Genomic DNA, 12,319 nt, shown 5'->3' on the forward strand with positions numbered 1-12,319 from the left:
AGACAGGTGCTGTTAGCTGAGAAGATTGCTGTGTATAGGCTTTACCAATAAATCATGTTAATTGAACCTTCATGTGAGGACCTGATATTTCACAGACCTGATCTTTCATACCTGACAGCCTTTGGCAGAGTGAACAGAATTAAACATAAAAATAATTAATTTGGGAAGAAACATTGGAAAGATTATAAGAAACATTTCTTTGATTTCTTTCAACCTGCTTTAAAAAAATTCTATTTCTATTTTATTTTATTTATATTTGTCAATGCTAGTGGGATGTTAGAAAGTGAAACTAAAATGAGTGCTCACACTCACTAGCACTGATGATGTTACCTAGTCAGGTAATGAAACATCTGAAAGCAAACAACCAAGCTCAGAAAGCATCAAGGAGAGCTGACATATTGAATGAGTAAAGTCAGTATTTGGACTTAAGGGAAGCAAGAATGTTTTGCAAGGACAGAGAACTATAATTATGGCTGTTGGAGGAAATTAGAATTACTTTTCCTTTCCTTCTCTCTTATTTCCTGCCCTTAATTTCTTTTGCTGATTACTTTGTGCTGCCTTTTTGCATTTTATATAATGCTGCTATCTGAAAAGGGATATAGTGATGGGTATGTTTGAATGTATGATAACTCTGAGCTTGGAACCAAAATGACTATGACTACCTCATGAAAAAGGGACGCGGTGGCTCAGTGGGTTAGGACGCTGAGCTTGTCGATCAGATGGTCGGGAGTTTGGCGGGTCGAATCCCGAGTGCCGCGTAACAGAGTGAGCGCCTGTTACTCGTCCCAGCTTCTGCCAACCTAGCAGTTCAAAAACACGTAAAAATGCAAGTAGAAAAATAGGGACCACTACGGTGGGAAGGTAACAGCGTTCCGTGCGCCTTTGGCGTCTAGTCATGCCGGCCACATGACCACGGAGATGTCCTCGGACAAGCGCTGGCTCTTCGGCTTTGAAACGGAGATGAGCACCGGCCCCTAGAGTCGGAAACGACTAGCACGCATGTGTGGGGGAAACTTTACCTTTTTAACTCATGAAAATAATTTGTATTTTTTATCTTAAGAGTGTGGGGACAGAAGCTCTATGTTTCATGATGAATGTTGACTTGGTATACTGTATCTCAGTTGCTAATCTAGTTTTACTTGAACCTCTCCCTCCATGTTTCATAGGGGATAACCAAGCACTAGGGAAATACATGCAAGAGTATTCCTAGGTACTTTCCTGAGTATTATCAGGGAACTGAGAATATATGAAACAAGGTTTGCCAAATCAAAACAAGAAATATCTAATTCGGTGTTCAGCCAAAGTTCTTTTTGCCTTAATCTAAGACATTTATTCCATGTGATGAATTCTGTAAATTAATTGTATACTATCTGATAAAAATTGACACGATAAACTATCAGATAAAAGTTATTTACCTGCATTTGTGGAATTAATATCAGAATCAAGAATCACATGCTCAGAATACAGCCTAAAATATCTGCCTTCTAGATGTACAACCACAACTTCCTCTCTTCTGGGAATGAGACTTCTGCACATTACACTTTTCTTGTTGTAGGATGCTATTAATCAACAGCAGAACAAGCCTTTGGAGTTCCAGCAGATAAATGGCAAAAACTTGAAAGAGGCAGAGACACTTTTGAAAGACCTTTTCCTAGATGTAGACAAAGTCAAGCATTTGAAACACCCTCAAGCCTTTGAAATTGAGAAAGAGTAAGTAATGATCTATATTCCATGCAGCTCTCTGAGAAATATTTAGTAAATGCATGGAGACACACTTACATGACAAGCTTCAGATCAAATCTGGACAATTTTTCCTCGAGGAATCCCATTTTCTAATGAAGAAATTCCCTTTTTTCTCTCCTCCCAAGTATTAAGCAGCTCCATGTCCGAATGACACATCAATGTGCAGAATATCGAGAGCTCTATGAAAAATTTACACTTTCTGAAGTTGGTTCCAAAGTGGACTGGGCAAAAATTCTAGAACAAAAACAGGTAAGAATTGTTGCTTGGGTGTGTGGCTTTTCATTTGATCAAGTCAATTTCTTGATTAACAAAATTAATAAAGTTGAATGTGAATTCCAGCTTTACTTGGAGATCACAGCAGAAGAACAAAACCTTTTTATCCTTGCAAGACAAAGATTGTAGTTCATAATACTGGCTTAATAAAAAAATAACCTCAACCAATGCTTATCAGGGCATATGCGCCTTTGACAATGGCACTGATTTGCCCTGGAAATACAATATTTTTTCCAATAATCTTTTATCCAAATTCATGATTAAACCAGGAAATTTGCTTTGTCATAGACAAATCTTTAAGGTAGACCAAGTCATATTGGCCAACTTTACACATTATGGTGGTTTGTTTGATCTTAACTTACTATGTTATATAAACATAGCCAACTGCAGCTTATGAATGAACCACAGTTATGCAAACTATAGTTTAGCTCAATGGGTAAAACAAGTTGTCCTCAAATACTGAAAAACTATTACTAAGCAAAATAAAAATAACCCTGGTTTAATAATTCATGCCAGACCAGGCAGTTGAGGAAATATTATCAAGAACATGCAACTTGACTAGTAATGCAACCTAGCAATTATATTTCAGCCCCCGTGTCTCACCCGTGTCTCACCATCACTGAATGAACTGCAGAAATAGAGATTGTGTATTGTTGTTCAATGCAATTTCTCAGCAAACAAAGTTTTTAAAAGTACAGTAAGAATATCCTTGTTTTTACTTGCTTTCCTATAGCAAAACCTCAGTATCACAGAATCTAGTAACTATTGAGTAATATTGCCTGAAACCCAGAGAAACATCTCAAACCCAGAGCAAGTGAGTGCTCAAAGTGCTTTAACCACAAGCACTAAAAGGCCCTTCCATCTTCATAGCCTAGGGTGGCCTAGAACAGGGGTCCCCAACCCCCAGTCCATGGACCAGTACTGGGCTGTGGCATGCCAGCAACCGGTCCACACAAACAAGCAAAGCCCCATCCGCGGGATGCAGGCAGCACACAAAACCAGTCCCCGGAAAAACCTCTCTCCACAGAATCAGTCCTTGGTGCCCAAAAGGTTGGGGACCTCTGGCATAGAACAGTCACTCTGAGAGTGAGATCGGGGTACCTAAATTTAAGATGCAAGGGACGCGGTGGCTCAGTGGGTTAGGACGCTGAGCTTGTCGATCAGAAGGTCGGCAGTTTGGCGGGTCGAATCCCGAGTGCCGCGTAGCAGAGTGAGCGCCTGTTACTCGTCCCAGCTTCTGCCAACCTAGCAGTTCGAAAGCACGTAAAAATGCAAGTAGAAAAATAGGGACTGCTACGGTGGGAAGGTAACAGCGTTCCGTGCGCCTTTGGCGTCCAGTCATGCCGGCCACGTGACCACGGAGACGTCCTCGGACAAGCGCTGGCTCTTCGGCTTTGAAACGGAGATGAGCACCGGCCCCTAGAGTTGGAAACGACTAGCACGCATGTGCGGGGGAACCTTTACCTTTACCTTTTTTAAATTTAAGATAAAATTAAATTGTTACTCTTTAATTGGAAACAGATCTTTGAAGAGCTATTTGATTTATGTCTTGTTAAAAGATTAAACAACTTAAGGGATGGTACTGTCCCCAAGAGTGCCAATCAACTTTTGTATTAATCATGAATTACTTTTATATGCAGAACTTAACACAATGATTGGGAGAGGGGTAGAGTTCTCCTTTGGTGACTCATAAGTGAGCAGAGAAATAATGTGTTGTTACGAATTCCCTTCCCTTCCCTTCTTCCCAGTGCAACACGAAGTCAAACTTGCTTTCATGATGTTCCTTTCCTAGGTTCTCTAAAAAGGAATAAAATGCATATCGATGGTTCTCTTTTCTAGTGGCCTGAATATTTCTAGTTTTTATTCTGCAGATACCTTTCTTCAAATGTACAGTTTTATAGAGCTCCATATAACATCATCTCCCATTTGTATTAGTATGTTAGTAGGTTATCAGCACAGCTATATTAAGGCCAGGAGGGTTTGCATGTAGCCTCATATTGTTGCTGCCTTGGATATAAACATACTCAACAACTTTATTTGTGTAAGCTTTTAAAATACCAGATTTTCTTCAATACTCATGTCTTTCTTAGAATGTTTTTCTGCCTGTGTTTTCACAGAAATATAATACCGTTGTATCAAATGGGCCAGTTCTGCAAGGTACAGGTTTATCAATAAGAGGAGCTTTTTGGTGAGACAACTACAAAACCTTTCAAAATGGTCCCGTCAGTCTTTGCCTGTCTCACTTCTTCCTATAACCATTTTTCCTGCATCTTTTTCTGGTTTTAAGTGACTTCACTCTCTAACATTTCAGAATAATTTGGCTTGAGTGCTAGCAGCCGCCACAAGTATTAGGAACAACATGGCAATCACTGGGACAAGAGATCAAAGAAATGAGATAGTTTTTTTCTTCTTCTTGCAATTGGATAACTCTAGATATATACAGTGTGATGACTTACTGGTGGGTTTGTTGCAGAAACAAGTCAGTGGAGGGAAATATGGACCTACAATGCCTGAGCTGGAAAAACAAATTGCAGAACACAACATTCTTCAAAAGGAGATAGAAGCATATGGTCTCCAGATCAAAAATCTTCACAGTCTGGTAAGATGGCATATGGTCAGTCTTTTCACTGCAGAGATGAATTATAGTACACGTCTTCCCAATGCTGTGTGGTTGGAGAGTGAGGAATAATTAATGTGATCATTTTAAGCAATATCCAACTTGGAATTCACACACCTTGAAAAATGAACCATTACACGTTTACAAGACTTGTTTAAACAAACCAAATTCTTAACTCCCAGTGGATTTCAGTATTCTAGAATTGATAGTTTTTATGAAGGGGTGAAGTTCCTGTTCTCATTAAATTCACAAGTCTTAATTTGCTAACCTTTAAGGTTAAATACAGTATTTCTCTTGAAAAGTAAATTTCAGAAAGTGAATATTATAATACTATATTATTGTACTCTAGGAGGCAGAACTACACTTGAGAAGGAAAATATATGAAAACATCAGAAGTCTAAGACAACAGACTTGGAACTTGATTCTGCATGCAGAGATATGGTTTTTGTAGCCCAGTAATATGACTGTATTTATTGTGAGCATTTTTATGTTGCATAATCTGGGTGTATTAACAGCAATGATGAAAAAAGAAAAACAAGAAATAAAGCCATAATGGACCACAAGTCCCATCACCACTAGCTAACCCAGTAATTGTCCAAAGCTCAGTAGGGACACTTTGAACTGTAATCTAACACATATGAGAGCATTGGATTTGTGAAGACAAAAGAGGCAGACAATCTGATGCCCTTCAGATGTTTACAGCTCTAAAAGTCTTCATCTTTGGCTCTTTGAAACAAAGTTGAAATTCAAACCATCAGCATTTAAATGGAAATGACTACTTTTTCTTCTTATCCAGCAATACATTCTGAAGTTGCAAGATAAGAAAAATAGGGAACTTTCAAATGATTAATGTTTTAATGTTGTAAGCTGCCAGGAGTCAGTTGTGTGTAAGATGGACAGCCATATAAATTGTTTAACAAAATAAGTAAATAAAATTTGCAGAACTTACGTAGCTGAAAAGGTTTGTTAGAAACTTAGCATGCTGTGAGTCCAGTGCTAAAATGTTCCATTACTGTAATGAATGTTTACATAAAAAGATCTCTGTAATCTTATTGCAATTACAGGCCCTTTAACGATACTTGTACTGCTGCTGTCAGTGAATTATCAGGCAATTGCAGTTTACAGAGTCATAACTAGATTTTAAAAAATGAAATATCTATTCATAGTACTCACTGACAGTCAAATGAAAATTTGATTTTTTTTAGTTAACAGTTCAATTCCTTCAATATATACATGGTAAATATAGACTAAAATATTGACTACATTATAAAGGGATCAGTTTGCTCATGGAAATTTTTTTTAATGAAAAGGTCATACTAAATCCAAATATTATAGTATAAAATTTAATTTAACAGTATGATAAAGCAACATGGTATATTTTTAACACATTATGTAAACCATTAGTATTGGCCCTTTTAAGAATAAAATTGCTTTCACTCTCTCCAAACAGGAAACTGCAGATTTGAAGACTCAATATAAGGACTTGCTGGTAAGAATTTTATTCACTATTATAGGCTATAACTTTTTAAAATTATTGTTAATCTGCTATATCAGATTCCTGCAAGCTATGATTAGAAAATCTGGCTATTAAAGATAGGAGTCATTTGGTTTCGAGACAATGTGATGGACACCTTCCCCAAATGAGTACCGTGATAGACACACCTATATACAAAATGGCTGCCACAGTGGTTATGATTATTTACAATACCTCCATTTAATGGAATATGAACTAACTCATAGGTGCCCTCTTCTATTTCATTGGGACCTTAATCCAAAGAATTTCTGCCAAACAAATGTGATGTTAGAGGCTGCGATTGTGCTTTGCTGTTTCCAGCTTGTTTAATTTAGTAAAATTGAGACAGGAGAGAGAATCTGGTGGATACTAACAGAGGTATCCTGAAAGTATATTGGTGTTTCATCATACAGTATTGCCTACTTCTGATTTGAGGGTTCTTTACAAGAACAAAAAATAAATACAAGCACCAAAGCTGTTGAGTGTTTTCCTGTCCTACACATCCGACACAAAGTTTTGGAGTTGCATCCATTCTAACTAGAGACATGACTTACTGAGAACAGGCCAATCTTATCTCCTGCCCTCACCAAGCAGAGGATCATGAGGTAGCTTGTGTGTGATGCAGGAGAGAATTATTGGACTGTTAGCATAAGAGATCCCAAGAGAGAATTCTTGTAATGGCATGGCTGTTACCTTAGATAGCATTTCCAAAGCTAAAAGCCAGCATGGTGCAGTGTGGGCACAATGTTGGACAAGGAGTAGGGAGACTCAAGTTCTAGTCCACCCTCAGCCATAGAAGCAGGTGGTTGTGGGGAAAATAGGAGGAAGAAATACTTGTCTGCCATCTTGAGTTTCTGAATGAAAATCAGGATAGAAATCTAATTAAATACTAAACATTCAATGGCAGCTGTTCTAGCATTCTCAATAAGGATGTTCTGATATTAAATTAGATGGAAATAATAAAAAAAATACGGCACCCTTTCCCAATGTGGCGTCCTCCAATCTTATTGGACTACCATTCATGAAAACCTCAGACCATAATACCAAGGGCTGTAATGCTTGAGAATGCTAGGACTTCTCATTACAATATCCGGTTGGTGACAACTGGACAACAACAATTAAATGAAATGACAATATTTTTCCTCCCCTCAATCTGACAGAAAGCCTCTATCTGGCGAGGCCAGAGCTTGAATAGCCTCTATACACACCTCCAAGGCTGCATGAAAGAGTTGGCGTATCTCTCAGAACAACAGCAAAAGATCCTGAAGCAGGACTGGAGTGATCAAATGATTGATCCCCAGTCAGTCCGGCGTGAGTATGAGGTAAATGAGAAGTTAGATGTCAAACTCTATTTCTAGATGTGGGAATTCTTAGTTCATGAAATCTGTTAGGAAACATGACATTGCTGCAACATCAATTTCAGATGTGCCCATGGCACATCCCTGCAGATAAACTATGTACGCTTTTGTAGGGAAACCCAGGCAACATTTTCCTCCAGTCATACTGATTTCAACAAAACTTACACATTGTTGAATGTAGAGGAGGTCCTCAGTTAACATCCATTCTTTTAGTGACCAAATTTGTGATGGCACTGAATAAGTGGTACTTATGACTGGTCCTTGAAGCTCCAGCTATTGCAGTGCTTCCAGGTGCTCAGCAGCTGACCCAGATTTCTGTCAGTTGCACCATCATCAGTCACATGTTTGTGATTTACCATGTTCCATGCCACTTTCCTACAAGCAAAGTCAATGGAGAATCTGGCAGGAAGTTAGAAGTCATAGGTGAAAACTGTGATGATTCACTTAACAGCAGTAACCAGGAACAGTCAGAACTACCATCTCCAAGCAGTGTGGTCATGTGACATCATGCTTTATAACCACATTGCTTAGCAATGGAAATTACCATCATGAAGACCATCTATACTTGAATTTCATAGATAAACTGCTACTCTCCTGGCAGGGCTGGGTGGCTTCCAAAGAGGTAAATTGCCGGTCCCCAGTAGTCCATTTGTTTCATGTGGATCATTTGTATCATTCAACTCATTCATTGTGGCCATTTATATTGTATTAACTCTTTCTTCCTTCTCTGCAGGAGTTCAGAAACAATGAGCTTCTTAACCAGGAAGGGTATGTGAATATGCTTCAGGATGATGGAGAACGGATGATTGAACTGAAGCATCCAGCAGTGACCCCAATCCAGGTAAATATCAGAATTCTGAAATCTAAATGACCAGATTCTTTTCATTAATTTGATTATCTGAAGAATATTTGCCCTAACAAAGCTTTTTTTAAAAAAAAAAGAAAAGTAATTTCCTGTTTTCAGATTAAGAAAATTAGATTGGGACCAAAAAATTAATAGCAAAAGGAAAACAAATGCTGCCACCTGTTCTTAATTACAAACATCTTCTAATGAGCAACTGATTTGGGAAAAGATCAAAGGCAAAGAGGAGACACAAATGACTGGCCTCTCAACAGAGCCAATCATATGGACTTTTCTTTTTTCTCCCTCACTTTGTCCTGAGGGAGTGAATGCTGCCAGGCAACAGAGAAAAAGATGCTTCTGAATGAGGGTATAATTGGGGGATTTCTATGAGATGTCCAAATACATTTTTTATCCTTTTTGTAAACCTCTTGGCTTTTTCATTACTAGTTCCACCATTATTCTTTTCAGAGAAATTGAGTGGCTGAATAACTTTATTTTTTTTTACTAATAGCCTAAAATCCATTTGTCTGGAAGAGAGGGAATTTTCCCCCATTGACTCTGTGCAATCAGTATAGAAACTGAAGTTGAAAAGAGGTATTTAGGTATTTCAGCAAGACAATGATCTGAAACAATCTTCCAAATCAAACTATTTGCAGAAAGGAAGATAAAGGATTTTGGAATAGCCTTTCCTATCTCCAGCTTTGAATAGCATTGAAAATCTATGGGGAGATATCAAAGATATAGAACATGCAAGAAGAACTAAAATATTTCTGAGCTAGAAAAGATAAGTTACAAGGAAATTTGGAGAAGAAACAAGGATAGATGGCTAAAGGAAGTGTCTGTAACACCTGCCATGTTATAAAATATTGTTTTAATTCCATATAGGGGTGGTTTCAGCTTTTGTTGATTTATGAACTGAAACATATAATTTGACCAGGGGTGTCTAAACATTATCTGCAATTGTCTCTAATGCTGAAGTACCAAGGAATGCACAGCTAACTATAGAGCTTCCAGAAACACCTGTTAAAGGTGGAGAGGCATTTTGGAATATTAGACAGGACTTAGATATGTTGTGTATGTAAATAGTTAGCAATAAGCCATAGAAGATATTGCAAACACTGTGCAGCTTTGCAAGGTTTAAAGCGGGAAAATAAGGTGCAATCATTGGACGCCACAACCAAGGAGCGGGAAAACAGACAGTTTGTATTGGTTACAGTTCAAACGCTTTCTCTATAAAAGGGTTGCAACATTTGACATTTGACAGTTGACTTTGTGTATTCAATAAACTCGTTCAGTGTTAACCACTCTGAGTCCTCGTCAATTCGAACCAAACAACTGGCGACGAAGGTGGGATTGACAGAAGACCAGAGATTAGGAAGAATTGTCGTGAAGGCGGCAAAGTCTGAGCGAGTCACAGTCAACCGAGCGGCCGCGGCAGAATAGGAAAAAAATTCTCCGAATGGCGCAAATCGGGTCATTGAAGGAATTTGACCCTAACTTCCCCGAAGATTGGGAAGAATATATTGGTCAGGTCGAAGGATTCCTGTTAGTGAACGGAATCACCGACGACCGAAAAAAAGCGGCGGCACTTTTGACAATTTGCGGCACACCGGTCTACAGAGTCGCTGTCGGGCTGTGCCAGCCACAACCAGTCTCCAGCGTGCCCTATGCCGACCTCCTTGCAAAACTAAAGGTGCACTTTACTCCCCGAAGGTCCGAACTTTTTTGGCGGCGCATCTTCGAGAAGAGAAATCAGAGACCGGGGGAATCCATACAGAAATTCGTCGCTGCCGTTAGGGAAGCCGCAGTTCGTTGCAAATACGATAATTTAGAAATTAGGATTCGGGACAGAGTTGTGCTAGGCTTACGCGATGAACAATTACAAAACAGAATAATCGCCAAACCTACTGGCGATTTACAGGAAGTGCTCGACGAACTCCTAACGTATGAGTCTACCGGGTATCGCGACCCCCCCCCGCAGTAGCATGGCGACAGCACCTGAAATTAACCAAGAGGGCTATGTGGACTGCGGGGAGGTGGATCAGCAGTGGGAGGAAGAGATCGCCGAAGTCTCCAGGCGATTTGGGAAGATGGCACCCAGACAACTTAGAAGCGAAGGGCCCGAACCCGGCCGCCGGCAACAACCCGCAACACCGCAGAGACCACCGACCGGGGCACAACGACCGTGGCGGGACACCGCAACCAGACCGCGCGACAACGACACCCAGAACCGATGCGGCAGCTGTGGCGGCAACCATCCCCGCGCTTCCTGCCGATTCCGCACCGCCAAGTGCAGGGCTTGTGGCAAGACCGGCCACATCCAGGCCATCTGCAGAAACCGCGTCCGGGACTCCCGTCTGAATGAAGTCGATGTGTGGCCAGAGGGTAAGGTAACCCCCAATGCTAGTGGCAAGGAGACCCCTAGATCCCGGGCGAAATTTTCAAACCCAGGGGAGGTGGCCCGAGTCAATCGGAAAAGGCAGGGAAGGGGGCACAATTTTCCGGACGGAAAATTAAAAATCACAGTCCTTCTGCAAGGGGTTCCTTGCAGAATGGAAATCGACTCTGGGGCTTCAGTGTCGATAATTTCCACTGAAACCCTGAAAAAAATTGAACAACTAAGTGGAAAAAGAATTCCACTTAGCCCAACAAATATTCAATTAATGGACTTCCAAAAAAGTCCAATAATCGTAAAGGGAAAGACCAGCCTTAGAGTTAATTTTAAGGGATTTAAGGGGGTCTTAGATGTGGTAGTTACGGAGGGGAATAGGACTAGCTTAATAGGGCTTAATTGGTTTCCTGCCCTGGGAATTTGGATAGGGGGAATAAATTCTGTGATTAAAAATAAGACCCTCGAATCCGTCTGCAAAGAATTTGCAGACGTATTCGATGGATCTTTAGGCAAGTACAAAGGGCCCCCCATTAATTTTAACCTAGACCCCTCAGTAAATCCAATCAGGCTAAAGGCCCGGAGGGTACCTTTTGCCTTAAAAGAAAAAATCGAGGCCGAGCTCGACCGGCTTGTAGGCCTCGGAGTTTTAGAACCCGTTGAGGGCGGTTTATGGGAGACGCCGATCGTCACACCCCTCAAACCCAATGGGGATGTGAGGATCTGCGCCGACTATAAAGCGACCCTCAACATTGGAATGAAAAAGCATGCTTACCCGGTCCCGACGGTGAAGCAGGTCCTCGCCACGATCCAGGACGCCGCCATCTTCGCCAAGCTCGACTTGGCGCATGCGTACTTACAGTTGACTGTTTCCAAAGAGGCTGCAGAGGCGCAAACAATTGTTACCCACAAGGGGGCGTTCCGAGTCCACAGACTGCAATTTGGGATTGCAGCTGCTCCAGGCATCTTCCAAGAAGTGATGGAGAGGACCTTAAAGGGCATACCTGGAGTATGCCCTTACTTTGATGATGTCCTAATAGCTGGAAAAGATGAAGGAATGTTAGTAGAGCGGCTGGAACAGGTACTGGGTAGATTTAGAAAGGCTGGATTAAAATTAAAAAAGGAAAAATGTAGCATAGGGGTTAAATCCACTGATTTTTTGGGGTTCAGGATTGACAAAAGCGGGGTCCACCCTACCCCTGAAAAAATTAAAGCAATAAAAGGGGCTCCTGAACCAAGGAACAAGGCTGAGCTACAGGCCTTCCTAGGCTTGGTAAATTTTTATCACACTTTTGTGCCACATAAGGCTGCCATTGCAGAACCACTGCACAGGCTTTTAGATAAGAAGACCCCTTGGCATTGGCAAGACAAGCACAAAGTGAGTTTCCAGACCTTAAAAGATATCCTTTCCAGTAGCTCAACTGTAACCCACTTTATAGAAAATAGACCAATCTACCTGGCGTGCGATGCTTCGCCTTATGGCGTCGGGGCAGTAATCAGCCATTTAGACACCCAGGGAATGCAAAGACCCATTGCTTACTACTCCCGCACACTAACCAAGGCAGAGCGGAACTATGCTCAA

The 12,319-nt window shown here is 40.7% G+C and overlaps 1 protein-coding gene across 1 annotated transcript in view; it reads left to right on the forward strand.

The window, feature by feature from the left end:
• EVPL (envoplakin) overlaps window positions 1-12,319 on the forward strand; it is a 63,302-nt gene that overhangs the window by 27,064 nt on the left and 23,919 nt on the right. The window contains exons 3-8 of the mRNA XM_083355401.1: window positions 1,556-1,710; window positions 1,869-1,992; window positions 4,490-4,615; window positions 6,084-6,122; window positions 7,307-7,468; window positions 8,238-8,345. Of these exons, the coding sequence (XP_083211527.1) occupies window positions 1,556-1,710; window positions 1,869-1,992; window positions 4,490-4,615; window positions 6,084-6,122; window positions 7,307-7,468; window positions 8,238-8,345 (714 nt within the window). The remainder of the gene's footprint in view (window positions 1-1,555; window positions 1,711-1,868; window positions 1,993-4,489; window positions 4,616-6,083; window positions 6,123-7,306; window positions 7,469-8,237; window positions 8,346-12,319) is intronic.

This window comes from Vipera ursinii, assembly GCF_947247035.1.
Source record: "Vipera ursinii genome assembly, chromosome: 2".
In the NCBI taxonomy this organism is placed as follows: Eukaryota; Metazoa; Chordata; class Lepidosauria; order Squamata; family Viperidae; genus Vipera; species Vipera ursinii.